Here is a 25,391-nt window from a genome sequence, read left to right as displayed (position 1 = left end):
CAGTGGAGCGTTTGATGGTTTCTATATAATAACTATTAAAAAGAAACAACGTGCAGATCAGATGAGTATTTCTGTTACATTTGTGCAGCGAATCGGAAATGAGCTCTTAAAGAAGGAGGTTGGCGGCCCTGAAAAGGGCCTTTGGGTTGTTGTTGGACGGACAACGTGAGTTTAACCGCCGAAACCGTACAGAGTGCGGCCCTGCCTCTTCAGAGCGTAAACCACATCCATGGCGGTCACAGTCTTCCTCTTGGCGTGCTCGGTGTAGGTGACGGCGTCACGGATCACGTTCTCCAGGAACACCTTCAGCACACCGCGGGTCTCCTCGTAGATCAGACCGGAGATACGCTTCACGCCGCCGCGGCGAGCAAGACGGCGGATGGCGGGCTTGGTGATTCCCTGGATGTTATCACGGAGGACTTTCCGGTGCCGCTTAGCGCCTCCTTTACCGAGTCCTTTTCCTCCCTTTCCTCTGCCGCTCATTGTCAATGCTTAATAGATTTATTACTTAATGAACAGCAGCGGTGGGGTCCTGGTATTTAAATCCTGTCTGAGGACGTGTTAGAAGACAGGGGAAGACCCGTCCATCTTCTTCTGTGGACTTTCATGGCGCTCAGAAACAACTGGTTTGGTTGATTGCCGCCACCTACTGACCAACATTAGAAACAGCAGGACTCCTCAAAGACTGTGAGCACAAACATGAAAAGCAACAAATATTGAAGTGAACAAAACACAGACAACAATTGTCTTTGTTTTTTGTCCTTTATATTGAGTGATTTAGCTTAATTTGTGTTGTGTGACAGTTCAAACTAAACAGATTCAGAATCAGTGAAACAAGCAGACTTAATGACTCTTAAAATGTCAATTTAAAGTTCCATTAAACTCAAACTTCAGTTTATTCTGCTGTGTAATTCAACAACTCTTCAGGCTACTAACTGCATTGGGCAATTTCATTTAATTGAGAGTAAATGTTTTTGACTTGTGTCCAAAGATTTTTGAATTCAGATGAAAGATTTTTATATTGAGACTATAAGTTTCTTTGTTGAGCACACAGGTATTTATATTGAGACTATAGTTTTTGACTTGTCAACAAAGGTTTTTATATTGAGACTATAGTTTTTGACTTGTCAAAAAAGGTTTTTTAATTGAATATAAGGTCGAAGGACCAAAGGTTTTTAATTTGCAGCCAAAAAGTCCAGTTTCATAAACAAAATTCTCAATTCTTTGACCAAAACTAATGAAACTGCATTTTTTTACAACACAAATCATTTTATTCTCACTTTATATATTTTTACTTACAAACTTGATTTTTGATTGCAGGGCAAGAAATTAGCTTTTAAGACTTTTTTTTTTTGCTTGCATAATAAAGACTCCGAAATATCTTCATAGAGACATAGCAGGAGGCGAACACACAGTCCAGTCATGAGGCGAGACCACAGCGCCACCTATTGGCCACAGGGTTGGGCAGACTTTTAAGTAGGCTAATATTACATCACTGCTCCGAATCAGTTCATTTTAAAAGTTAGAGAGACAATCAATAAAAAACAAATTCACACTTAAACAACATTTCTACGTTTGATTGATTTGTGTTCCATTGTGCTGATTTGTAGTTGTATTTCTTTGATGGGATTGCCAGGGGGTGAAGATAAAATGTGGTGAGGATGGGTAAGTGATCACTGTTGAGGTGATGTGATGGAGTTTTTGGGCCAGGTCGGGTGAAGGTCACGTCCTTATCACGCAAATGTTTCTTCCTTCGAATGCAAAACAGCGTCCTTCCTTGTTTGTGACTCGTGTTTGAGTATCTAGTCCCGGTATGACCATTCTTTTGGATACTTTAGCTTTTGAAAAGCAAACACAATACGGGGAAAGCAAAAGAAATACGTGAAAAGTAAAGATAATATGGGTATAGTAAAGACAATACAGGAAACAAAACAGCAATAAGGGAAAAGCAAAGACAATACTCTTTGTCATTTGTCTTTATATTTCCAAATTTTGTTTTATTTATCCATTTATTCATTCCACTTAATATTTCCACACTTTTCCTAATTCTTTTACAGATATATTCTTTATTATGGGACTCCTATCGCTCTATATTATGGAGATCGCTCCATACAAATCAACTGGCTTAGTGTCATTTCATGTATTCCACAGAGGTTTGCACCATAACTGCAGTACTAGTAGTTTTAGAACCTTCATCTTTATCATCCTCATCATCCTCATCTTCATCTTCATCATCATCCTCATCTTCATCATCATCATCATCACTCTAACCAGTTTTAAACCAGTTAATTACAGTTTTTAACTACTAAATGTTAACGTAAAAACGTAAAATTAATTTTGTCTCAGGTTTTTTAATATGTTGCACATTAGTTATTGCTCCGTCTCACTTTGTATTCTATCGTTTGTATGTGATCAACATGCACTTGACAGTAAGTCCACGTTAAATTAAAATAAATAAAAAATGTACCACACTAAATCATTTGTTGCTGTTTTAAAGCAAAAATAATCAGCAAAACCAAAACAATCCGCAAACTAAAAGTAAAGCTGCAAACTTTGTTGGTAGCGGTTTGACTCTGTGAACTTCACTATGACTAAACACACATTTGCAAACGTTTAAAGTCACACAGCCTCTGATTCGTTCATCTCTTCAGCCACGTCCATTTGGTTCCTTGGTGAAAACACTTCCATTTACATGCTTTTTCCATCGTAGTTGGACACCAGTCACGTTGGCGTTACTCAGGCGCTGCTTTAACTGAGGAGAAAATTAACAAAAGAAAAGCAAAGCTGAAACCTGCAGTAACAAATGTTTTTGCCCACCTGGGAGAAGCAAAGACTTATGGAGCAGCATTTTAAGCTTTGTTCAGACTACCAGCTCAAATACACTTTTTCTCATATCCAGATTTTATTCAGATTGTTTTTTGAAAGTCTGAACAATAAAACACATGAATTGTAATTCTTGAAAATGGGATCAAAACCACATTTGAAGGTGGTTTGAAGTTTGATTCCAGTTAAATTTCTACAGATGCAGCTAAATAATGTGATATTGATTAGATTTCTCTAACTGTGTGTCTGTCTGAGTTTCACTGAAATCAAATCATTTAGCTGAATGTGTTGAAACTTCCTGCAACCTGGTGAAGGTAGGTTAGCTAGCCAGCACTGTTTATATTCTCAGCAGTTAGAGTTTGTGTTTGTGACAAAAACAATAACTTAGCTGCAAATAACAGCAGAAGAACAAGCTAACACGAACGTTATTCCTTCCACTGATGCTAAAGTCACTTTAATTCAGGGACTTCAGGAGCTCCTAATAATTTAAAAGTATATTGAACTCTTTTTTCATGAGTCTAGTCGCAGGTCTCAGGTGTTGTTCAGACTGCAGGCAAAGTGGATTTGCTTCACTAATCCATCTGCATGGGTTGCCGTGGTAACGATGTAAATGTGGCTACGCAGGGACAATGGCTTTTAAATGAGGACGTAAAGTGTCTGTGGACAATTTACTTCAGCATGTCCACAGACTCTGATAGCACTTTACTAACGGCAGCATGTGGTGCGTTCCAGTAGCGATACTAATAAACTATTTAGTACAACAGACAAAGATTTAGTACGTCCCAACACACAGTATGTGAAATGTGGTGTGCATGAATGCTGCAGTACTGAAAAAAGAAAGAAAAACAATGAAATTTGGATATGATATTCATGTGTCCATTCAAACAGACAGACTGTGATTTTTCATTAACTCTGCATCAGACAGCACATTTCATTTTGTGTGAGACTCACTTGCGTCAGTATGCCGTCTTGCACTGCCGGGTCGTTGAGGTCCAACTGTGATCCGTGTGAGTCGATCCTCACCTTGAAGATCCTCACAATGGGACCTAATACAAAGAGACAAACATGCACATTGTTCATTATTGTCATCATGACAAACCAAGACAGGGTTGGACGTCAACTTGTCTTTTTTCAAACAGTAAATCTGCCACAGAAAGATGAAGGACTTGACCCAAACCCAATCAAAGTCAATCTAAAACGTTTACTTACCGTTGCAGACGAAAGGAAGCTTTTCTCCACATTGTCGCTCTCCCCATCGACCAGATTCACTTTTCAACAAAGCAACACACGATTCTTCACCAATCGCAGTGGCAACAATTTGGCTTGTTCTCCAGTATCTCAGTGAGGAGTAAGTCTGGTCTGACCACGTCCACGGGTCTCTGAAGAGGCCAATAAACACCCGATCACCAGCAGCCACGTCTCGAATGATCTGGTTTTCTGCCTCATTCCTCACACTGGCCAGGTCGGTGTGGTGTGTCCTGCAGTAGTCTCGGGCATTTGTCCAATTCAGACGCTCTGTAGTGTGAACATACTGGTCTCTGCCATGTTTTTCTGCTAAATATAAAAGGAAGATGTTGCCGTTGTCAGCATCAGTTGCAAACAGCTCTATTAAGGTTTGTGTTTTTGGTGTTATTGTCAGCTTGATCTTCTACTAATGCAATTTAGTTTGAAAACAGCAGCACTACCATGTGACCTCTTATTATGGCGAAACACTCATGGAAGTCAAATACAGATAAAGATAAAGATAAATACAAGAATCTGTACGATATTATCTTTACAAATAAGAGGCCAAGTTTGGATCACTTGGGCCAGTTTTTGTAGCGTTTGGCAGGTTTCCACCAATGAGACTGACATTGTTGAGGTTGGTGAGCGCAGCTTTTAAGTTGGTGACCAATAAGACAACTTTAGGGATTAACCTCAATAAATCCAATGCAGACGTCCCACTTAAAATACAAACACGGTCGGACTGTACTCTGTTATATCTGTGCACATGAACATACGGTGTACAAACTTGCATGTCTGCATTTGAATGTGTGACAACAAAACGAGTGATACTCACCATCAAAACAAACTGAATACTGTCGGTACCCGCAGTTATTCGTCAAAAGTTTCCCATCTTTGTATAACACACAGTTATTTGATATTTGGCCCACGGTCAGATAATCTCTTTCTCCATCTTTGTAGAAATGTTTGTCCGCCAGAGACCAGTGCCATTTAGCATCCGTCCCTTTTGAAAGTCCGATCCACACGGCGTCATCGTATTTGCCTTCGACAGTTTGAAGAACCGTTTGCATCTCTTTCATGTCGTCTATGGTGGCCAAGTCAAAACCGTTCTCTCTGCAGTAGGTCTGAGCTTCGTACCAGGTTTTTGGCGTTTTGACTAGAAAGTATTGATGCTGGGAGACACATGAGGACAGAGTCCACGTCGCTGTGGGGGGGAAAGACACAGGCAGAAGAATGCAGTGATAAATTTATATAGAACATAAGACGGGGAATTAAATATAAATCTGAATTGTAAAGATTTTTAGAAGCTCAAAATGTCAGTAATTTGTTGGATAAAATATGAATACTAACATTGATTCATCAATGTACTTTTTTTCTTCATATGAAGGGGGAAATGTTGCAAAAATGTCAATAAATAATGTCTCAGTAAAAGGTTTGTTGCTATTTTTTTTTTCTTTGCTAATCCTAACAACATGTACACAATAAATAAAGAACAGCACTGACCTGAAATGAGAAGAATTAGACGTTTGATCCGGTCCATCGCTGTTGAAAGTTGATTAAAAAGAAATGTGTGTAATTGTCTGAGTCTTAATCACTCTGACGGCCCAATATGAAACATGAAATGCTGATTTATTGATTATGACATGATCCATCTACCTGAGCATTACAGAGGAAGAGCTGAACCCTGAACTCTTCTCCAATAAAAGTTAAATAAGAGTCCACTACAATCCCAAACAATGTAAACAACTCAAAATACTGAAATTGTAAAAGGACAATGAAACTGTAATTCTACCAGTTAGTGTCCCTTGTTGTCCCCACCCACTTCTGGTCTAAGCCCCGCCCCCTCTGATTACAGCTCTAAATACAGATAATGGTGCACTAGAACCTGAGATTTAGAGATTAATTAATCAACCACACGAACAAAGGCAAAACACATTTTACCATCTTAGAGATGCATATTTTTTACAAACTTATGCTAAGATTTAATTAGGATATGGCATGAAAAATATGTTTGATTAAAAGCAGACCCCCGTCTCTTTGCCTGTACATGGATAGCTGTACAGTTTTCTAAATCAATAAATGAGTAGTTGACAAATTAAAAACAAATCTTGAAAACTATTTGTCAGACTGCAGCTCACAGGCATTAATCTTGTCAATTAAGAAATATGTTGTTATTGTTTGTTTTGTATTCCTGCCATCATTTTCTGTTTAAATGTTTTTCTCCAATCGGGCATAAAAGCATCACATGGTGTGACAAGACATTTATCCTCAAGAAATATAAAAGGATCACATCTTTCTATGATAGATATATACAGTAATTTTCAGTCATTACACTACAAAAAAAAACTTTCAGTTTTTCACAAATGTTGATATTTTGATGACAATAAAGGAGTTAACTGAACTGTCTCTGCCAGACAACCGTGTAAAATGTAAAAACATAAAAAATATATTTATATTCTGGGTGTTTGTGATTATAACCAAATGAAATCAAAAGAAATATGGTACTTTTTTTAATTAGACCAAATTGGTCAAATTAAAAAAGTACTATATTTCTTTACTGGAGGTCCAAATATTTAAATAAAGTTTTAACTTTGATATAAAACACCAAAAGACCAACAGTTTCATCGATTCAATTTCCAATATCCAGTTCAGTTCAGTTCCAGAACAGCAAAAACTACAAAAATGCAGCAACAAAAACAATTATAACTTCTCTATCAAGCCAGTGTTTTACTGCATTAAAGAAATTATTATGGAAAGAAAACATTGAGATGTTGTGAGCGAAAATTAGAAACAAACTTACCTGATGTTTGGTGAGTCTTGATTTGTCAGTGGATTTAGAGGATTGTCTCTTGTGGAGGATATTTGCTTCTTTTTAAATAGACGCACTTTTAATACAGAAATAGTTCAGGCGGGTTCATTGTGCATCTTTTGCATTTATTGATTTATGGAAATATTTCTTCCCCGGGATGTAAAACAGATGGAAAGTGGAGCTTATCTGGGCGAGCTAAATGTAACATTTGTTTGCAGTCGGAGGTTTCCCGATAGCAATTTTAAAGAAGTCTATTTGATAGCAGTGGTCTAAAGGATAAATTCAACACGATTGTCATATAAATAAAACTTTCAATTATAGCTGTATTTCAAACGCTCATTAGCAACATCAAATCGTTTCACTTCAGTTTTCAGTGACACAAAACACAAAACTATTTCATGCTACTGTTAAAGCACTCCAGGCAACAACAACAAAAATACCCAGGAAGGATACAGCACAGACAATTAACACAGAAGTTATGCAAAGTACTTTTTAACACCTGAAAGATCCAGATCACTGCATCTAAACCAAACACATAACTTTGCCTGCTAAATGTTTGCTTTCAGCTGCTGTGGGATGCTGCCGCGGTTCGGTGTCACTCTGTGAGCATTGAAATATAAAACAGTAGAAAACACCAACAACTGAAGAGACACACCATTTATTGCTGTATTTATAAAACTGGCGCCATTTTCTTTTTGAAAATAATTTCCCTGTAATTCCCTCTGAATATTACTCTCCAAAACAATAGAAATAAACACAAGTGCAATTAAAATCAAAATAATTAAAATAACAAATCAAATTCGCCCCATTACTCAAACGAAAAGTGTCAAAATACCAGATTTATATAAAAAAAAAAAAAAAAAAAAAAATTCTGTATTACTGCATCAAGACCTTTGTGCTATTATTATCGATTCAACTCTACTATTTTACAATAAATTCATAATCTGTTGGCAAAAAGCACATGACGGCAACAGCTGATCAGCAATAATAAAAAAAAAGCTACTCTAAACAAGAGCTTGCAGTAAAACTAATTTTTAAACACTGAAAAGACAGGAACACATTTTTAGTAACAGGAAGAAAAAAAATATAAACATAAGTATATATATATATATATATATATATATATATATATATATATATATATATATATATGCATATTAAATCATTACTGCAAGATGTTACATGCAGTATACTAACTAGCATGTGAACTGCACTAATTCAATTAAATAACTCCAAATTTAAACATTGCATATCCATCACGGTCATCCCCAAAAACACAGGAAAGTAGTTCCTTAATCGTTCACCTTTGTGTGAGGATGAATTCGAGAGTTTTTAAACATGATTTACCATTTTACCATTAGCCATTTACCACACATTTTAAATGTGAAAATAAAGAAAATACTTTTTGCCATCTCATCTCACTTGGCGGTTATTACCTTCACAGGTTGTGATATGTACTGTGAAGTTGAAAATTGAATTCAGTTTAATGATTAAACTTTGAAGATTTGGTGGTATTAACCTTTTAAAAACACACCTATTGTTTAGGCCTCCGCTCGAAAATTGCATACCCATAATAAAAAGAGTATATCTTTGCAACCACAAGGTCTATTTGAATAATGTTGGTGTAATAATAAAGGAAACACTTGTGAGATTTGTTCAGATGTGTAAATATCAGTATATATGTCCATATTTTAATAATAGTTTGGCTAAATCTTCTCCCCCAATTGGGGGCTTCTCAGGCTTAAAAGGTTAAGGGCTACAGCCTGCAATAGCTGTCTCAATTTGCTTTGTTATACTTCATCAAATGTTCCCAGTCGGATCCTTGAAAAAAAAAAAAAAAAAGAATACTTAAGATTTTTAGCCACTTTGACTGTTCACTGCGTACAGGTGTTTGTTGTGAAATTTTCAGAATCAATATATCGATTAGAAAACCTCTACAGGTTGGATGAGATGCTAGAAATTTTGATGAAACTTACCAACTGTTGTTTGGTCAGTGGATAATTGCATTTGAGCTTTATCCTCTCCAACAGGTCTAATGAGGCTCACATCCTGATCATGCAAATGTTTCTTCCTCAGAATTCAAAACAGCGTCCTTCTTTGTTTGTGACTTGTGTTTAGTTACTTAGTCTCGGTATGACCATTTGTTTGAATACTTTAGGTTTTGAAAAGCAAAGACAAGACAAAGAAAGTAAAGACAATACAGGTATAGCAATGGATATACGTGAAGAGTAAAGACATTACAGGAAATGCAAAAGCAAAAAGGGAAAAGCAAAGACAATAAGGGAAAAGCAAAAGCATTACGGGAAAAGTAAAAACAAACAAACAATCTGAATACTAACATTGATTCATCAATGTAATTTTTTCTTAATATAAAGGGGGAAATGTTGCAAAAATGTCAATAAATAATGTCTCAGTAAAAGGTTTGTTGTTCATTTTTTTCTTTGCTAATCCTAACAACATGTACGCAATAAATAAAGAACAGCACTGACCTGAAATGAGCAGAATTAGACATTTGATTCGGTCCATCGCTGTTGAAAGTTCATAAAAAAAGATGAATGTGCTTAAATGTCTGAGTCTTAGTCACTCTAACAGCTTAATATGAAACATGAAATGCTGATTTATTGATTATGACATAATCCGTCTACCTGAGCATTGTAGAGAGGAAGAGCTGAACCCTTAACTATTCTCCAATAAGAGTCCACTACAATCCCAAATAATTAAATGACTCAAAATACTGACATTTTATCTTCATCCCATATCCATTTCAGGTTTATAGGAGCAAATTCAGGTTAGTCCCCACCCACTTCTAGTCTAAGCCCCGCCCCCTCAGATTAAATACAGATAATGGCGCACTAGAACCTGAAATTTAGAGATTAATTAATCAACCACACGAACAAAGGCAAAACACATTTTACCGACTCAGTGATGCATATTTTTTACAAACTTATGCTAAGATTTAATTAGGATAGGGCATGAAAAATACGTTTGATTAAAAGCAGACCCCGTCTCTTTGTCTGTACACAGGTAGCTGTACAGTTTTCTAAATCAATAAATGAGTAGTTGACAAATTAAAAACAAATCTTTGAAAACTATTTGTCAGACTGCAGCTCACAGGCCTTAATCTTGTCCATGAAGAAATATGTTGTTAATGTTTGTTTTCTATTCCTGCCATCATTTTCTGTTTAAATGTTTTTCACCAATCAGGCATAAAAGCATCAAATCCAAAAACATGCACCTCAGGTCAGGTTACCTGGCTGCTAGTGGCAGCCTGTTGCAGCAGCTTCCCCCTGAGAGCCCCCCCTGCTGTCACGAAGAAATTTCCCCTCGGGGATTAATAAAGTGAAATAAAATAAATAAAAATAAAACAAATAAATATGGTGTAACAAGCCATTTATCCTCAAGAAATATAAAAGGATCACATCTTTCTATCATAGATATAAACAGTAATTTTCAGTTTAAACACTACAAAAATAAACTTTCAGTTTTTCACAGATGTTGATATTTTCATGACAACAAAGGAGTTAACCAAACCGTCTCTGCCAGACAACCGTGTAAAAGATTTAAAAAAAACAAAAAACAGTTTGCGAGCCGTTTGGCTACGCCCACTCGCAAAACACATCAGATGTATCGTCTCACCACGTCGGATGTATGTGTAACGTTTCGTGAGGTTTCAAGCACCCTTTGACCTTAAACATCAACTTCCTGTGTCACGGCGAGACATCAAACTTTGCCGCATCGTCACAGCGACGCCCATTGACAAAGTCGAACGAATGTCTCAATATATCATCAACTACATGTTTAGGTTATTGTGACCTGACTTTACATTCATGTGATCAACCAGCTCGACGTAGAATGTGAAAGTATGAAAAGTGTCATTTCCAGTGGCCAACAGGGGGCGCTGTGACTATGAGCGAATATTACCCCACAGGGGTCTCCAGGGCGGGGCTGTTATCATACCTGTGATGTTTGGAGAAGGTCGGTCCATGTACATAAGATTTAAAGCAACTCGTAGTTTCATGGCGAGACGCTCAAAATGGCCACCACACTATGGGCACACACATCGATGAAAACGAATTATTTATCCAATTTTTAATCCCAAACATGTTTTCTATCCATAGAACCTAAATTCAAGTCGGTCGGACAAAATCCCTCGGAGGAGTTCGACAAAGTACAACGTGTCAGAATCGCCCAAAATGGCGACTAAATTCAAAATGGTGGACTTCCTGTCGAGTTGACGTAACGGTGCAATGTAACTTTTTTGTGCGTCTAAGTGTGATACACGTGTCCACCAGATTTCATGAATTTAGGTAAATGTGGCCGCCGGGGCATCTCTGTAGGGGGCGCTATCGAGGCATTTGGCCACGCCCACTCGCGACTCCACTAGAATACTAAATTTTTTGCCAGGAGATATACGTGTATCCACTTTCATGAGTTTTTGAAAATGATAAAGCTTCCAAAAAGGAAAATCACTTTACGTAAGGAGAAGAACGACAAACGACTAACTACCAAGAACATTTTTATGAAATACAATCGGGCTTTCGCACCGACGCTCGGTGCTCGGGCCCTAAAAAGTACCATATTTCTTTACTCGAGGTCCAAATATTTAAATTAAGTTTTATCTTTGACATAAATCACCAAAACTGAAAAGAGCAACAGTTTTGTCATTTCAATTTCCAACATCCAGTTCAGTTTAGTTCCAGAACAACAAACAAGATGTTAGAAAATCAGAAATAAACTTACCAAATGTTTGCCGAGTCTTGATTTGTCAGTGGATTTATAGGATTGTTTCTTGTGGAGGATATTTGCTTAAATTCAAATAGATGTTGTACTTTTGATACAGAACTGGTCCAGGCAGGTTCATTATACATGTGTTGCATTAACTGATCCATGGAAATACTTCTTCTCCAGGATGTAAAACGAATGGAAAGCCGACATCCAAAAATGCAAAGTGTAGCTTATCTGTACTCACTAAAGAGACAAAAAAGAACCATTTTTATGGAAAATATATAATTAACCAATATCTGCTAATGAGATAGAAAAGTGACAAAATGAAATACTAAATAGAAAGAAAGAATTAGGAAGTTCAAGAAATTTAAAGCTAACTAGTGTTAAAACAGGACTTTTAGGTTGGTAGAGGGTCAAATGTGTTTTATTTTATATATATATATAATAAGAGTAACGTGCAGACTCGTACAGTAATACTGTTGGTCAGAAATGAGCTCTTAAAGAAGGAGGTTGGCGGCCCTGAAAAGGGCCTTTGGGTTGTTGTTGGACGGACAACGTGAGTTTAACCGCCGAAGCCGTACAGAGTGCGGCCCTGCCTCTTCAGAGCGTAAACCACATCCATGGCGGTCACAGTCTTCCTCTTGGCGTGCTCGGTGTAGGTGACGGCGTCCCGGATCACGTTCTCCAGGAACACCTTCAGCACACCGCGGGTCTCCTCGTAGATCAGACCGGAGATACGCTTCACGCCGCCGCGGCGAGCCAGACGGCGGATGGCGGGCTTGGTGATTCCCTGGATGTTATCACGGAGGACTTTCCGGTGCCGCTTAGCGCCTCCTTTACCGAGTCCTTTTCCTCCCTTTCCTCTGCCGCTCATTGTTAATGTTTGAGAGATTTATTACTTAATGAACAGCAGCGGTGGGGTCCTGGTATTTAAAGCCTCTCTGAGGACGTGTTAGAAGACAGGGGAAGACCCGTTCATCTTCTTCTGTGGACTTTCATGGCGCTCAGAAACAACTGGTTTGGTTGATTGCCGCCACCTACTGACCAACATTGGAAACAGCAGGACTCCTCAAAGACTGTGAGCACAAACATGAAAAGCAACAAATATTGAAGTGAACAAAGCACAGAGAACAATTGTCTTTGTTTTTTGTCCTTTATATTGAGTGATTTAGCTTAATTTGTGCTGTGTGACAGTTCAAACTAAACAGATTCAGAATCAGTGAAACAAGCAGACTTAATGACTCTTAAAATGTCAATTTAAAGTTCCATTAAACTCAAACTTCAGTTTATTCTGCTGTGTAATTCAACAACTCTTCAGGCTACTAACTGCATTGGGCAATTTAATTTAATTGAGAGTAAATGTTTTTGACTTGTGTCCAAAGATTTTTGAATTCAGATTACAGGTTTTTGAGTTGTCACCAAAGGTTTTTGAATTGAGATGAAAGATTTTTATATTGAGACTATAAGTTTCTTTGTCGAGCACACAGGTTTTTATATTGAGACTATAGTTTTTGACTTGTCAACAAAGGTTTTTGAATTGAATATAAGGTCAAAGGACCAAAGGTTTTTAATTTGCAGCCAAAAAGTCCAGTTTCATAAACAAAATTCTCAATTCTGTGACCAAAACTAATGAAACTGCAGTTTTTTACAACATAAATCATTTTATTCTCACTTTATATATTTTTACTTACAAACTTGATTTTTGATTGCAGGGCAAGAAATTAGCTTTTAAGACTTTTTTTTTTTTTTGCTTGCATAATAAAGACTCAGAAATACCTTCATAGAGACATAGCAGGAGGTGAACACACAGTCCAGTCATGAGGCGAGACCACAGCGCCACCTATTGGCCACAGGGTCGGGCAGACTTTTAAGTAGGCTCATATTACATCACTGCTCCTAATCAGTTCATTTTAAAAGTTAGAGAGACAATCAATAAAAAACAAATTCACACTTAAACAACTTTTCTATGTTTGATTGATTTGTGTTCCATTGTGCTGATTTGTAGTTGTATTTCTTTGATGGGATTGCCAGGGGGTGAAGATAAAATGTGGTGAGGATGGGTCAGTGATCACTGTTGAGGTGATGTGATGGAGTTTTTGGGCCAGGTCGGGTGACGGTCAAATCCTAATCATGCAAATGTTTCTTCCTCAGAATGCAAAACAGCGTCCTTCCTTGTTTGTGACTCGTGTTTGAGTATCTAGTCCCGGTATGACCATTCTTTTGGATACTTTAGCTTTTGAAAAGCAAACACAATACGGGGAAAGCAAAAGAAATACATGAAAAGTAAAGATAATATGGGTATAGTAAAGACAATACAGGAAACAAAACAGCAATAAGGGAAAAGCAAAGACAATACTCTTTGTCATTTGTCTTTATATTTCCAAATTTTGTTTTATTTATCCATTTATTCATTCCACTTAATATTTCCACACTTTTCCTAATTCTTTTACAGATATATTCTTTATTATGGGACTCCTATCGCTCTATAGTATGGAGATCGCTCCATACAAATCAACTGGCTTAGTGTCATTTCATGTATTCCACATAGGTTTGCACCATAACTGCAGTACTAGTAGTTTTAGAACCTTCATCTTTATCATCCTCATCATCCTCATCTTCATCTTCATCATCATCCTCATCTTCATCATCATCATCATCACTCTAACCAGTTTTAAACCAGTTAATTACAGTTTTTACCTACTAAATGTTAACGTAAAAACGTAAAATTAATTTTGTCTCAGGTTTTTTAAGATGTTGCACGTTAGTTATTGCTCCGTCTCACTTTGTATTCTATCGTTTGTATGTGATCAACATGCACTTAACAGTAAGTCCACGTTAAATTAAAATAAATAAAAAATGTACCACACTAAATCATTTGTTGCTGTTTTAAAGCAAAAATAATCAGCAACACCAAAACAATCCGCAAACTAAAAGTAAAGCTGCAAAATGTGTTGGTAGCGGTTTGACTCTGTGAACTTCACTATGACTAAACACACATTTGCAAACGTTTAAAGTCACACAGCCTCTGATTCGTTCATCTCTTCAGCCACGTCCATTTGGTTCCTTGGTGAAAACACTTCCATTTACATGCTTTTTCCATCGTAGTTGGACACCAGTCACGTTGGCGTTACTCAGGCGCTGCTTTAACTGAGGAGAAAATTAACACAAGAAAAGCAAAGCTGAAACCTGCAGTAACAAATGTTTTTGCCCACCTGGGAGAAGCAAAGACTTATGGAGCAGCATTTTAAGCTTTGTTTATTCTGCCAGCTCAAATACGCTTTTTCTCATATCCAGATTTTATTCAGATTGTTTTTTGAAAGTCTGAACAATAAAACACATGAATTGTAATTCTTGAAAATGGGATCAAAACAACATTTGAAGGTGGTTTGAAGTTTGATTCCAGTTAAATTTCTACAGATGCAGCTAAATAATGTGATATTGATTAGATTTCTCTAACTGTGTGTCTGTCTGAGTTTCACTGAAATCAAATCATTTAGCTGAATGTGTTGAAACTTCCTGCAACCTGGTGACGGCAGGTTAGCTAGCCAGCACTGTTTATATTCTCAGCAGTTAGAGTTTGTGTTTGTGACAAAAACAATAACTTAGCTGCAAATAACAGCAGAAGAACAAGCTAACATGAACGTTATTCCTTCCACTGATGCTAAAGTCACTTTAATTCAGGGACTTCAGGAGCTCCTAATAATTTAAAAGTATATTGAACTCTTTTTTTATGAGTCTAGTCGCAGGTCTCAGGTGTTGTTCAGACTGCAGGCAAAGTGGATTTGCTTCATTAATCCATCTGCATGGGTTGCCGTGGTAACGATGTAAATGTAGCTACGCAGGGACAATGGCTTTTAAATGAGGAAGCAAAGTGTCTGTGGACAATTTACTTCAGCGTGTCCACAGACTCTGATGGCGCTTTACTAACGGCAGCATGTGGTGCGTTCCAGTAGCGATACTAATAAACTATTTAGTACAACAGACAAAGATTTAGTACGTCCCAACACACAGTATGTGAAATGTGGTGTGCACAAATGCTGCAGTACTGAAAGTAGAAAGAAAAACTATGAAATTTGGATATGATATTCATGTGTCCATTCAAACAGACAGACTGTGACTTTTCATTAACTCTGCATCAGACAGCACATTTCATTTTGTGTGAGACTCACTTGCGTCAGTATGCCGTCTTGCACTGCCGGGTCGTTGAGGTCCAACTGTGATCCGTGTGAGTCGATCCTCACCTTGAAGATCCTCACAATGGGACCTAATACAAAGAGACAAACATGCACATTGTTCATTATTGTCATCATGACAAACCAAGACAGAGTTGGACGTCAACTTGTCTTTTTTTAAACAGTAAATCTGCCACAGAAAGATGAAGGACTTGACCCAAACCCAATCAAAGTCATTCTAAAACGTTTACTTACCGATGCAGACGAAAGGAAGCTTTTCTCCACATTGTCGCTCTCCCCATCGACCAGATTCACTTTTCAACAAAGCAACACACGATTCTTTACCAATCGCAGTGTTAACGGCTTGGCTTGTTCTCCAGTATCTCAGTGAGGAGTAAGTCTGGTCTGACCACGTCCACGGGTCTCTGAAGAGGCCAACAAACACCCGATCACCAGCAGCCACGTCTTGAATGATCTGGTTTTCTGCCTCATTCCTCACACTGGCCAGGTCGGTGTGGTGTGTCCTGCAGTAGTCTCGGGCATTTCTCCAATTCAGACGGTCTGTAGTGCGAACATACTGGTCTCTGCCATGTTTTTCTGCTAAATATAAAAGGAAGATGTTGCCGTTGTCAGCATCAGTTGCAAACAGCTCTATTAAGGTTTGTGTTTTTGGTGTTATTGTCAGCTTGATCTTCTACGAATGCAATTTAGTTTGAAAACAGCAGCACTACCATGCGACCTCTTATTATGGCGAAACACTCATGGAAGTCAAATACAGATGAAGATAAAGATACATATAAGAATCTGTACGATATTATCTTTACAAATAAGAGGCCAAGTTTGGATCACTTGGACCAGTTTTTGTAGCGTTTGGCAGGTTTCCACCAATGAGACTGACATCGTTGAGGTTGGTGAGCGCAGCTTTTAAGTTGGTGACCAATAAGACAACTTTAGGGATTAACCTCAATAAATCCAATGCAGACGTCCCACTTAAAATACAAACACGGTCGGACTGTACTCTGTTATATCTGTGCACATGAACATACGGTGTACAAACTTGCATGCCTGCATTTGAATGTGTGACAACAAAACGAGTGATACTCACCATCAAAACAAACGTAATACTGTCGGTACCCACAGTTACTCGTCAAAGGTTTCCCATCTTTGTATGACACACAGTTGTAACTGTTTTTTTGGCCCCAGATCAGATAATCTCTTTCTCCATCTTTGTAGAAATGTTTGTCCGCCAGAGACCAGTGCCATTTAGCATCCGTCCCTTTTGAAAGTCCGATCCACACGGCGTCATCGTATTTGCCTTCGACAGTTTGAAGAACCGTTTGCATCTCTTTCATGTCGTCTATGGTGGCCAAGTCAAAACCGTTCTCTCTGCAGTAGGTCTGAGCTTCGTACCAGGTTTTTGGCGTTTTGACTAGAAAGTATTGATGCTGGGAGACACATGAGGACAGAGTCCACGTCGCTGTGGGGGGAAAAGAGACAGGCAGAAGAATGCAGTGATAAATCTATATAGAACATAAGGCGGGGAATTAAATATAAATCTGAATTGTAAAGATTTTTAGAGGCTCAAAATGTCAGTAATTTGTTGGATAAAATATGAATACTAACATTGATTCATCAATGTACTTTTTTTCTTCATATGAAGGGGGAAATGTTGCAAAAATGTCAATAAATAATGTCTCAGTAAAAGGTTTGTTGCTATTTTTTTTTTCTTTGCTAATCCTAACAACATGTACACAATAAATAAAGAACAGCACTGACCTGAAATGAGAAGAATTAGACGTTTGATCCGGTCCATCGCTGTTGAAAGTTGATTAAAAAGAAATGTGTGTAATTGTCTGAGTCTTAATCACTCTGACGGCCCAATATGAAACATGAAATGCTGATTTATTGATTATGACATGATCCATCTACCTGAGCATTACAGAGGAAGAGCTGAACCCTGAACTCTTCTCCAATAAAAGTTAAATAAGAGTCCACTACAATCCCAAAAAATGTAAACAACTCAAAATACTGAAATTGTAAAAGGACAATGAAACTGTAATTCTACCAGAGTTAGTGCCCCTTGTTGTCCCCACCCACTTCTGGTCTAAGCCCCGCCCCCTCTGATTACACTCTAAATACAGATAATGGTGCACTAGAACCTGAGATTTAGAGATTAATTAATCAACCACACGAACAAAGGCAAAACACATTTTACCATCTTAGAGATGCATATTTTTTACAAACTTATGCTAAGATTTAATTAGGATATGGCATGAAAAATATGTTTGATTAAAAGCAGACCCCCGTATCTTTGCCTGCACACAGATAGCTGTACAGTTTTCTAAATCAATAAATGAGTAGTTGACAAATTAAAAACAAATCTTGAAAACTATTTGTCAGACTGCAGCTCACAGGCATTAATCTTGTCAATTAAGAAATATGTTGTTATTGTTTGTTTTGTATTCCTGCCATCATTTTCTGTTTAAATGTTTTTCTCCAATCGGGCATAAAAGCATCATATGGTGTGACAAGCCATTTATCCTCAAGAAATATAAAAGGATCACATCTTTCTATCATAGATATAAACAGTAATTTTTAGTTATTACACTACAAAAATAAACTTTCAGTTTTTCACAAATGTTGATATTTTGATGACAATAAAGGAGTTAACCGAACTGTCTCCGCCAGACAACCGTGTAAAATGTAAAAACATGAAAAATATATTTATATTCTGGGTGTTTGTGATTATAACCAAATGAAATCAAAAGAAATATGGTACTTTTTTTAATTAGACCAAATTGGTCAAATTAAAAAAGTACTATTTTTCTTTACTAGAGGTCCAAATATTTAAATAAAGTTTTAACTTTGATATAAAACACCAAAAGACCAACAGTTTCATCGATTCAATTCCAATATCCAGTTCAGTTCAGTTCCAGAACAGCAAAAAATGCAAAAATGCAGCAACAAAAACAATTATAACTTCTCTATCAAGCCAGTGTTTTACTGCATTAAATAAATTATTATGGAAAGAAAACATTGAGATGTTGTGAGCGAAAATTAGAAACAAACTTACCTGATGTTTGGTGAGTCTTGATTTGTCAGTGGATTTAGAGGATTGTCTCTCGTGGAGGATATTTGCTTCCTTTTAAATAGATGTACTTTTAATACAGAAATAGTTCAGGCGGGTTCATTGTGCATCTTTTGCATTTATTGATTTATGGAAATATTTCTTCCCCGGGATGTAAAACAGATGGAAAGTGGAGCTTATCTGGGCGAGCTAAATGTAACATTTGTTTGCAGTCGGAGTTTTCCCGATAGCAATTTTAAAGAAGTCTCTTTGATAGCAGTGGTCTAAAGGATACATTCAGCACGATTGTCATGGAAATAAAACTTTAAATTATAGCTGTATTTCAAACGCTCATTCGCAACATCACATCGTTTCACTTCAGTTTTCAGTGACACAAAACACAAAACTATTTCATGCTACTGTTAAAGCACTCCAGGCAACAACAACAAAAATACCCAGGAAGGATACAGCACAGACAATTAACACAGAAGTTATGCAAAGTACTTTTTAACACCTGAAAGATCCAGATCACTGCATCTAAACCAAACATATAACTTTGCCTGCTAAATGTTTGCTTTCAGCTGCTGTGGGATGCTGCCGGGGTTCGGTGTCACTCTGTGAGCATTGAAAGATAAAACAGTAGAAAACACCAACAACTGAAGAGACACACCATTTATTGCTGTATTTATAAAACTGGCGCCATTTTATTTTTGAAAATAATTTCCCTGTAATTCCCTCTGAATATTACTCTCCAAAACAATAGAAATAAACACAAGTGCAATTAAAATCAAAATAATTAAAATAACAAATCAAATTCGCCCCATTACTCAAACGAAAAGTATCAAAATACCAGATTTATAGTAAAATAAATAAATAAATAAATAAATAATTCTGCATTACCGCATCAAGACCTTTGTGCTATTATTATTGATTCAACTCTACTATTTTACAATAAATTCATAATCTGTTGGCAAAAAGCACATGGCGGCAACAGCTGATCAGCAATAAAAAAAAAAAAAGCTACTCTAAACAAGAGCTTGTAGTAAAACTAATTTTTAAACACTGAAAAGACAGGAACACATTTTTAGTCATAGGAAGAAAAAAATATATATATACATATGTATATATATATATAGTATATATACTATATATGCATATTAAATCATTACTGCAAGATGTTACATGCAGTATACTAACTAGCATGTGAACTGCACAAATTCAATTAAATAACTCCAAATTAAAACATTGCATATCCATCACGGTCATCCCCAAAAACACAGCAAAGTAGTTCCTTAATCGTTCACCTTTGTGTGAGGATGAATTCGAGAGTTTTTAAACATATTTTACCATTTTACCATTAGCCATTTACCACACATTTTAAATGTGAAAATAAAGAAAATACTTTTTGCCATCTCATCTCACTTGGCTTCGTTATACTTCATCAAATGTTCCCAGTTGGATCCTTGAAAAAAAAAATAATACTTAAGATTTTTAGCCATATTGACTGTTCACTGCGTACAGGTGTTTGTTGTGAAGTTTTCAGAATCAATATATCGATTAGAAAACCTCTACAGGTTGGATGAGATGCTCGAAATTTTGCTGAAACTTACCAACTATTGTTTGGTCAGTGGATAATTGCATTTGAGCTTTATCCTCTCCAACAGGTCTAATGAGGCTCACATCCTGATCATGCAAATGTTTCTTCCTCAGAATTCAAAACAGCGTCCTTCTTTGTTTGTGACTTGTGTTTAGTTACTTAGTCTCGGTATGACCATTTGTTTGAATACTTTAGGTTTTGAAAAGCAAAGACAAGACAAAGAAAGTAAAGACAATACGGGTATAGCAATGGATATACGTGAAGAGTAAAGACATTACAGGAAATGCAAAAGCAAAAAGGGAAAAGCAAAGACAATAAGGGAAAAGCAAAAGCATTACGGGAAAAGTAAAAACAAACAAACAATCTGAATACTAACATTGATTCATCAATGTAATTTTTTCTTAATATAAAGGGGGAAATGTTGCAAAAATGTCAATAAATAATGTCTCAGTAAAAAGTTTGTTGTTCATTTTTTTCTTTGCTAATCCTAACAACATGTACGCAATAAATAAAGAACAGCACTGACCTGAAATGAGCAGAATTAGACATTTGATTTGGTCCATCGCTGTTGAAAGTTCATAAAACAAGATGAATGTGCTTAAATGTCTGAGTCTTAGTCACTCTAACAGCTTAATATAAACATAAAATGCTGATTCATTGATTATGACATAATCCATCTACCTGAGCATTGTAGAGAGGAAGAGCTGAACCCTTAACTATTCTCCAATAAGAGTCCACTACAATCTCAAATAATTAAATGACTCAAAATACTGACATTTTATCTTCATCCCATATCCATTTCAGGTTTATAGGAACAACTTCAGGTTCGTCCCCACCCACTTCTAGTCTAAGCCCCGCCCCCTCAGATTAAATACAGATAATGGCGCACTAGAACCTGAAATTTAGAGATTAATTAATCAACCCCACGAACAAAGGCAAAACACATTTTACCGACTCAGTGATGCATATTTTTTACAAACTTATGCTAAGATTTAATTAGGATATGGCATGAAAAATACGTTTGATTAAAAGCAGCCTCCGTCTCTTTGCCTGTACACAGGTAGCTGTACAGTTTTCTAAATCAATAAATGAGTAGTTGACAAATTAAAAACAAATCTTTGAAAACTATTTGTCAGACTGCAGCTCACAGGCCTTAATCTTGTCCATGAAGAAATATGTTGTTAATGTTTGTTTTCTATTCCTGCCATCATTTTCTGTTTAAATGTTTTTCACCAATCAGGCATAAAAGCATCAAATCCAAAAACATGCACCTCAGGTCAGGTTACCTGGCTGCTAGTGGCAGCCTGTTGCAGCAGCTTCCCCCTGAGAGCCCCCCCTGCTGTCACGAAGAAATTTCCCCTCGGGGATTAATAAAGTGAAATAAAATAAATAAAAATAAAACAAATAAATATGGTGTAACAAGCCATTTATCCTCAAGAAATATAAAAGGATCACATCTTTCTATCATAGATATAAACAGTAATTTTCAGTTTAAACACTACAAAAATAAACTTTCAGTTTTTCACAGATGTTGATATTTTCATGACAACAAAGGAGTTAACCAAACCGTCTCTGCCAGACAACCGTGTAAAAGATTTAAAAAAACAAAAAACAGTTTGCGAGCCATTTGGCTACGCCCACTCGCAAAACACATCAGATGTATCGTCTCACCACGTCGGATGTATGTGTAACGTTTCGTGAGGTTTCAAGCACCCTTTGACCTTAAACATCAACTTCCTGTGTCACGGCGAGACATCAAACTTTGCCGCATCGTCACAGCGACGCCCATTGACAAAGTCGAACGAATGTCTCAATATATCATCAACTACATGTTTAGGTTATTGTGACCTGACTTTACATTCATGTGATCAACCAGCTCGACGTAGAATGTGAAAGTATGAAAAGTGTCATTTCCAGTGGCCAACAGGGGGCGCTGTGACTATGAGCGAATATTACCCCACAGGGGTCTCCAGGGCGGGGCTGTTATCATACCTGTGATGTTTGGAGAAGGTCGGTCCATGTACATAAGATTTAAAGCAACTCGTAGTTTCATGGCGAGACGCTCAAAATGGCCACCACACTATGGGCACACACATCGATGAAAACGAATTATTTATCCAATTTTTAATCCCAAACATGTTTTCTATCCATAGAACCTAAATTCAAGTCGGTCGGACAAAATCCCTCGGAGGAGTTCGACAAAGTACAACGTGTCAGAATCGCCCAAAATGGCGACTAAATTCAAAATGGTGGACTTCCTGTCGAGTTGACGTAACGGTACAATGTAACTTTTTTGTGCGTCTAAGTGTGATACACGTGTCCACCAGATTTCATGAATTTAGGTAAATGTGGCCGCCGGGGCATCTCTGTAGGGGGCGCTATCGAGGCATTTGGCCACGCCCACTCGCGACTCCACTAGAATACTAAATTTTTTGCCAGGAGATATACGTGTATCCACTTTCATGAGTTTTTGAAAATGATAAAGCTTCCAAAAAGGAAAATCACTTTACGTAAGGAGAAGAACGACAAACGACTAACTACCAAGAACATTTTTATGAAATACAATCGGGCTTTCGCACCGACGCTCGGTGCTCGGGCCCTAAAAAGTACCATATTTCTTTACTCGAGGTCCAAATATTTAAATTAAGTTTTATCTTTGACATAAATCACCAAAACTGAAAAGAGCAACAGTTTTGTCATTTCAATTTCCAACATCCAGTTCAGTTTAGTTCCAGAACAACAAACAAGATGTTAGAAAATTAGAAATAAACGTACCAAATGTTTGCCGAGTCTTGATTTGTCAGTGGATTTATAGGATTGTCTCTTGTGGAGGATATTTGCTTAAATTCAAATAGATGTTGTACTTTTGATACAGAACTGGTCCAGGCAGGTTCATTATACATGTGTTGCATTAACTGATCCATGGAAATACTTCTTCTCCAGGATGTAAAACGAATGGAAAGCCTACATCCAAAAATGCAAAGTGTAGCTTATCTGTACTCACTAAAGAGACAAAAAAGAACCATTTTTATGGAAAATATATAATTAACCAATATCTGCTAATGAGATAGAAAAGTGACAAAATGAAATACTAAATAGAAAGAAAGAATTAGGAAGTTCAGGAAATTTAAAGCTAACTAGTGTTAAAACAGGACTTTTAGGTTGGTAGAGGGTCACATGTTTTATTTTATTTGTTATATATATATAATAACAGAGTCACGTGCAGACTAATAAAGTAATACTGTTGGTCAGAAATGAGCTCTTAAAGAAGGAGGTTGGCGGCCCTGAAAAGGGCCTTTGGGTTGTTGTTGGACGGACAACGTGAGTTTAACCGCCGAAGCCGTACAGAGTGCGGCCCTGCCTCTTCAGAGCGTAAACCACATCCATGGCGGTCACAGTCTTCCTCTTGGCGTGCTCGGTGTAGGTGACGGCGTCACGGATCACGTTCTCCAGGAACACCTTCAGCACACCGCGGGTCTCCTCGTAGATCAGACCGGAGATACGCTTCACGCCGCCGCGGCGAGCCAGACGGCGGATGGCGGGCTTGGTGATTCCCTGGATGTTATCACGGAGGACTTTCCGGTGCCGCTTAGCGCCTCCTTTACCGAGTCCTTTTCCTCCCTTTCCTCTGCCGCTCATTGTTAATGTTTGAGAGATTTATTACTTAATGAACAGCAGCGGTGGGGTCCTGGTATTTAAATCCTGTCTGAGGACGTGTTAGAAGACAGGGACAGACCCGTTCATCTTCTTCTGTGGACTTTCATGGCGCTCAGAAACAACTGAAACTGCATTTTTTTACAACACAAATCATTTCATTCTCACTTTATATATTTTTACTTACAAACGTGATTTTTGATTGCAGGGCAAGAAATTAGCTTTTAAGACTTTTTTTTTTTTTTGCTTGCATAATAAAGACTCAGAAATACCTTCATAGAGTCATAGCAGGAGGCGAACACACAGTCCAGTCATGAGGCGAGACCACAGCGCCACCTATTGGCCACAGGGTCGGGCAGACTTTTAAATAGGCTCATATTACATCACTGCTCAGAATCAGTTCATTTTAAAAGTTAGAGAGACAATCAATAAAAAACAAATTCACACTTAAACAACTTTTCTATGTTTGATTGATTTGTGTTCCATTGTGCTGATTTGTAGTTGTATTTCTTTGATGGGATTGCCAGGGGGTGAAGATAAAATGTGGTGAGGATGGGTAAGTGATCACTGTTGAGGTGATGTGATGGAGTTTTTGGGCCAGGTCGGGTGACGGTCAAATCCTTATCACGCAAATGTTTCTTCCTCAGAATGCAAAACAGCGTCCTTCCTTGTTTGAGACTCGTGTTTGAGTATCTAGTCCCGGTATGACCATTCCTTTGGATACTTTAGCTTTTGAAAAGCAAACACAATACGGGGAAAGCAAAAGAAATACATGAAAAGTAAAGACAATATGGGTATAGTAAAGACAATACAGGAAATGCAACAGCAATAAGGGAAAAGCAAAGACAATACTCTTTGTCATTTGTCTTTATATTTCCAAATTTTGTTTTATTTATCCATTTATTCATTCCACTTAATATTTCCACACTTTTCCTAATTCTTTTACAGATATATTCTTTATTATGGGACTCCTATCACTCTATAGTATGGAGATCGCTCCATACAAATCAACTGCCTTAGTGTCATTTCATGTATTCCACATAGGTTTGCACCATAACTGCAGTACTAGTAGTTTTAGAACCTTCATCTTTATCATCCTCATCATCCTCATCTTCATCATCTTCATCTTCATCATCATCATCATCATCATCATCACTCTAACCAGTTTTAAACCAGTTAATTACAGTTTTTAACTGCTAAATGTTAACGTAAAAACGTAAAATTAATTTTGTCTCAGGTTTTTTAATATGTTGCACATTAGTTATTGCTCCGTCTCACTTTGTATTCTATCGTTTGTATGTGATCAACATGCACTTGACA

The 25,391-nt window shown here is 37.3% G+C and overlaps 4 protein-coding genes across 4 annotated transcripts; all 4 read right to left on the bottom strand.

The window, feature by feature from the left end:
- Window positions 1-171: 171 nt before the first annotated feature.
- Window positions 172-485, bottom strand: LOC138193721 (histone H4). Its single transcript, XM_069141916.1, has one exon. It carries the CDS (start codon window positions 481-483, stop codon window positions 172-174), a length of 312 nt encoding a protein of 103 aa, XP_068998017.1. The 5' UTR covers window positions 484-485.
- Window positions 486-12,065: 11,580 nt separating this feature from the next.
- LOC138193715 (histone H4) lies at window positions 12,066-12,455 on the bottom strand. Its single transcript, XM_069141902.1, has one exon. It carries the CDS (start codon window positions 12,453-12,455, stop codon window positions 12,144-12,146), a length of 312 nt encoding a protein of 103 aa, XP_068998003.1. The 3' UTR covers window positions 12,066-12,143.
- Window positions 12,456-16,000: 3,545 nt separating this feature from the next.
- On the bottom strand, window positions 16,001-17,566 carry LOC138193723 (macrophage mannose receptor 1-like). Its single transcript, XM_069141919.1, has 3 exons — window positions 17,530-17,566; window positions 16,859-17,230; window positions 16,001-16,353 (listed from the first exon to the last, which is right to left on the bottom strand). Exons 1-3 carry the CDS (start codon window positions 17,564-17,566, stop codon window positions 16,001-16,003), a joined length of 762 nt encoding a protein of 253 aa, XP_068998020.1.
- Window positions 17,567-23,672: 6,106 nt separating this feature from the next.
- Window positions 23,673-24,056, bottom strand: LOC138193716 (histone H4). The gene has a single exon (XM_069141903.1). The coding sequence runs from the start codon at window positions 24,054-24,056 to the stop codon at window positions 23,745-23,747; it is 312 nt and encodes a 103-aa protein (XP_068998004.1). The 3' UTR covers window positions 23,673-23,744.
- Between the last annotated feature and the right edge of the window lie 1,335 nt (window positions 24,057-25,391).

This window comes from Embiotoca jacksoni, unplaced genomic scaffold (assembly GCF_022577435.1).
Source record: "Embiotoca jacksoni isolate LCO1_2020_lvr unplaced genomic scaffold, fEmbJac1.0.p SCAF_93, whole genome shotgun sequence".
In the NCBI taxonomy this organism is placed as follows: Eukaryota; Metazoa; Chordata; class Actinopteri; family Embiotocidae; genus Embiotoca; species Embiotoca jacksoni.
This window is presented reverse-complemented; position numbering and strand designations above follow the sequence as displayed.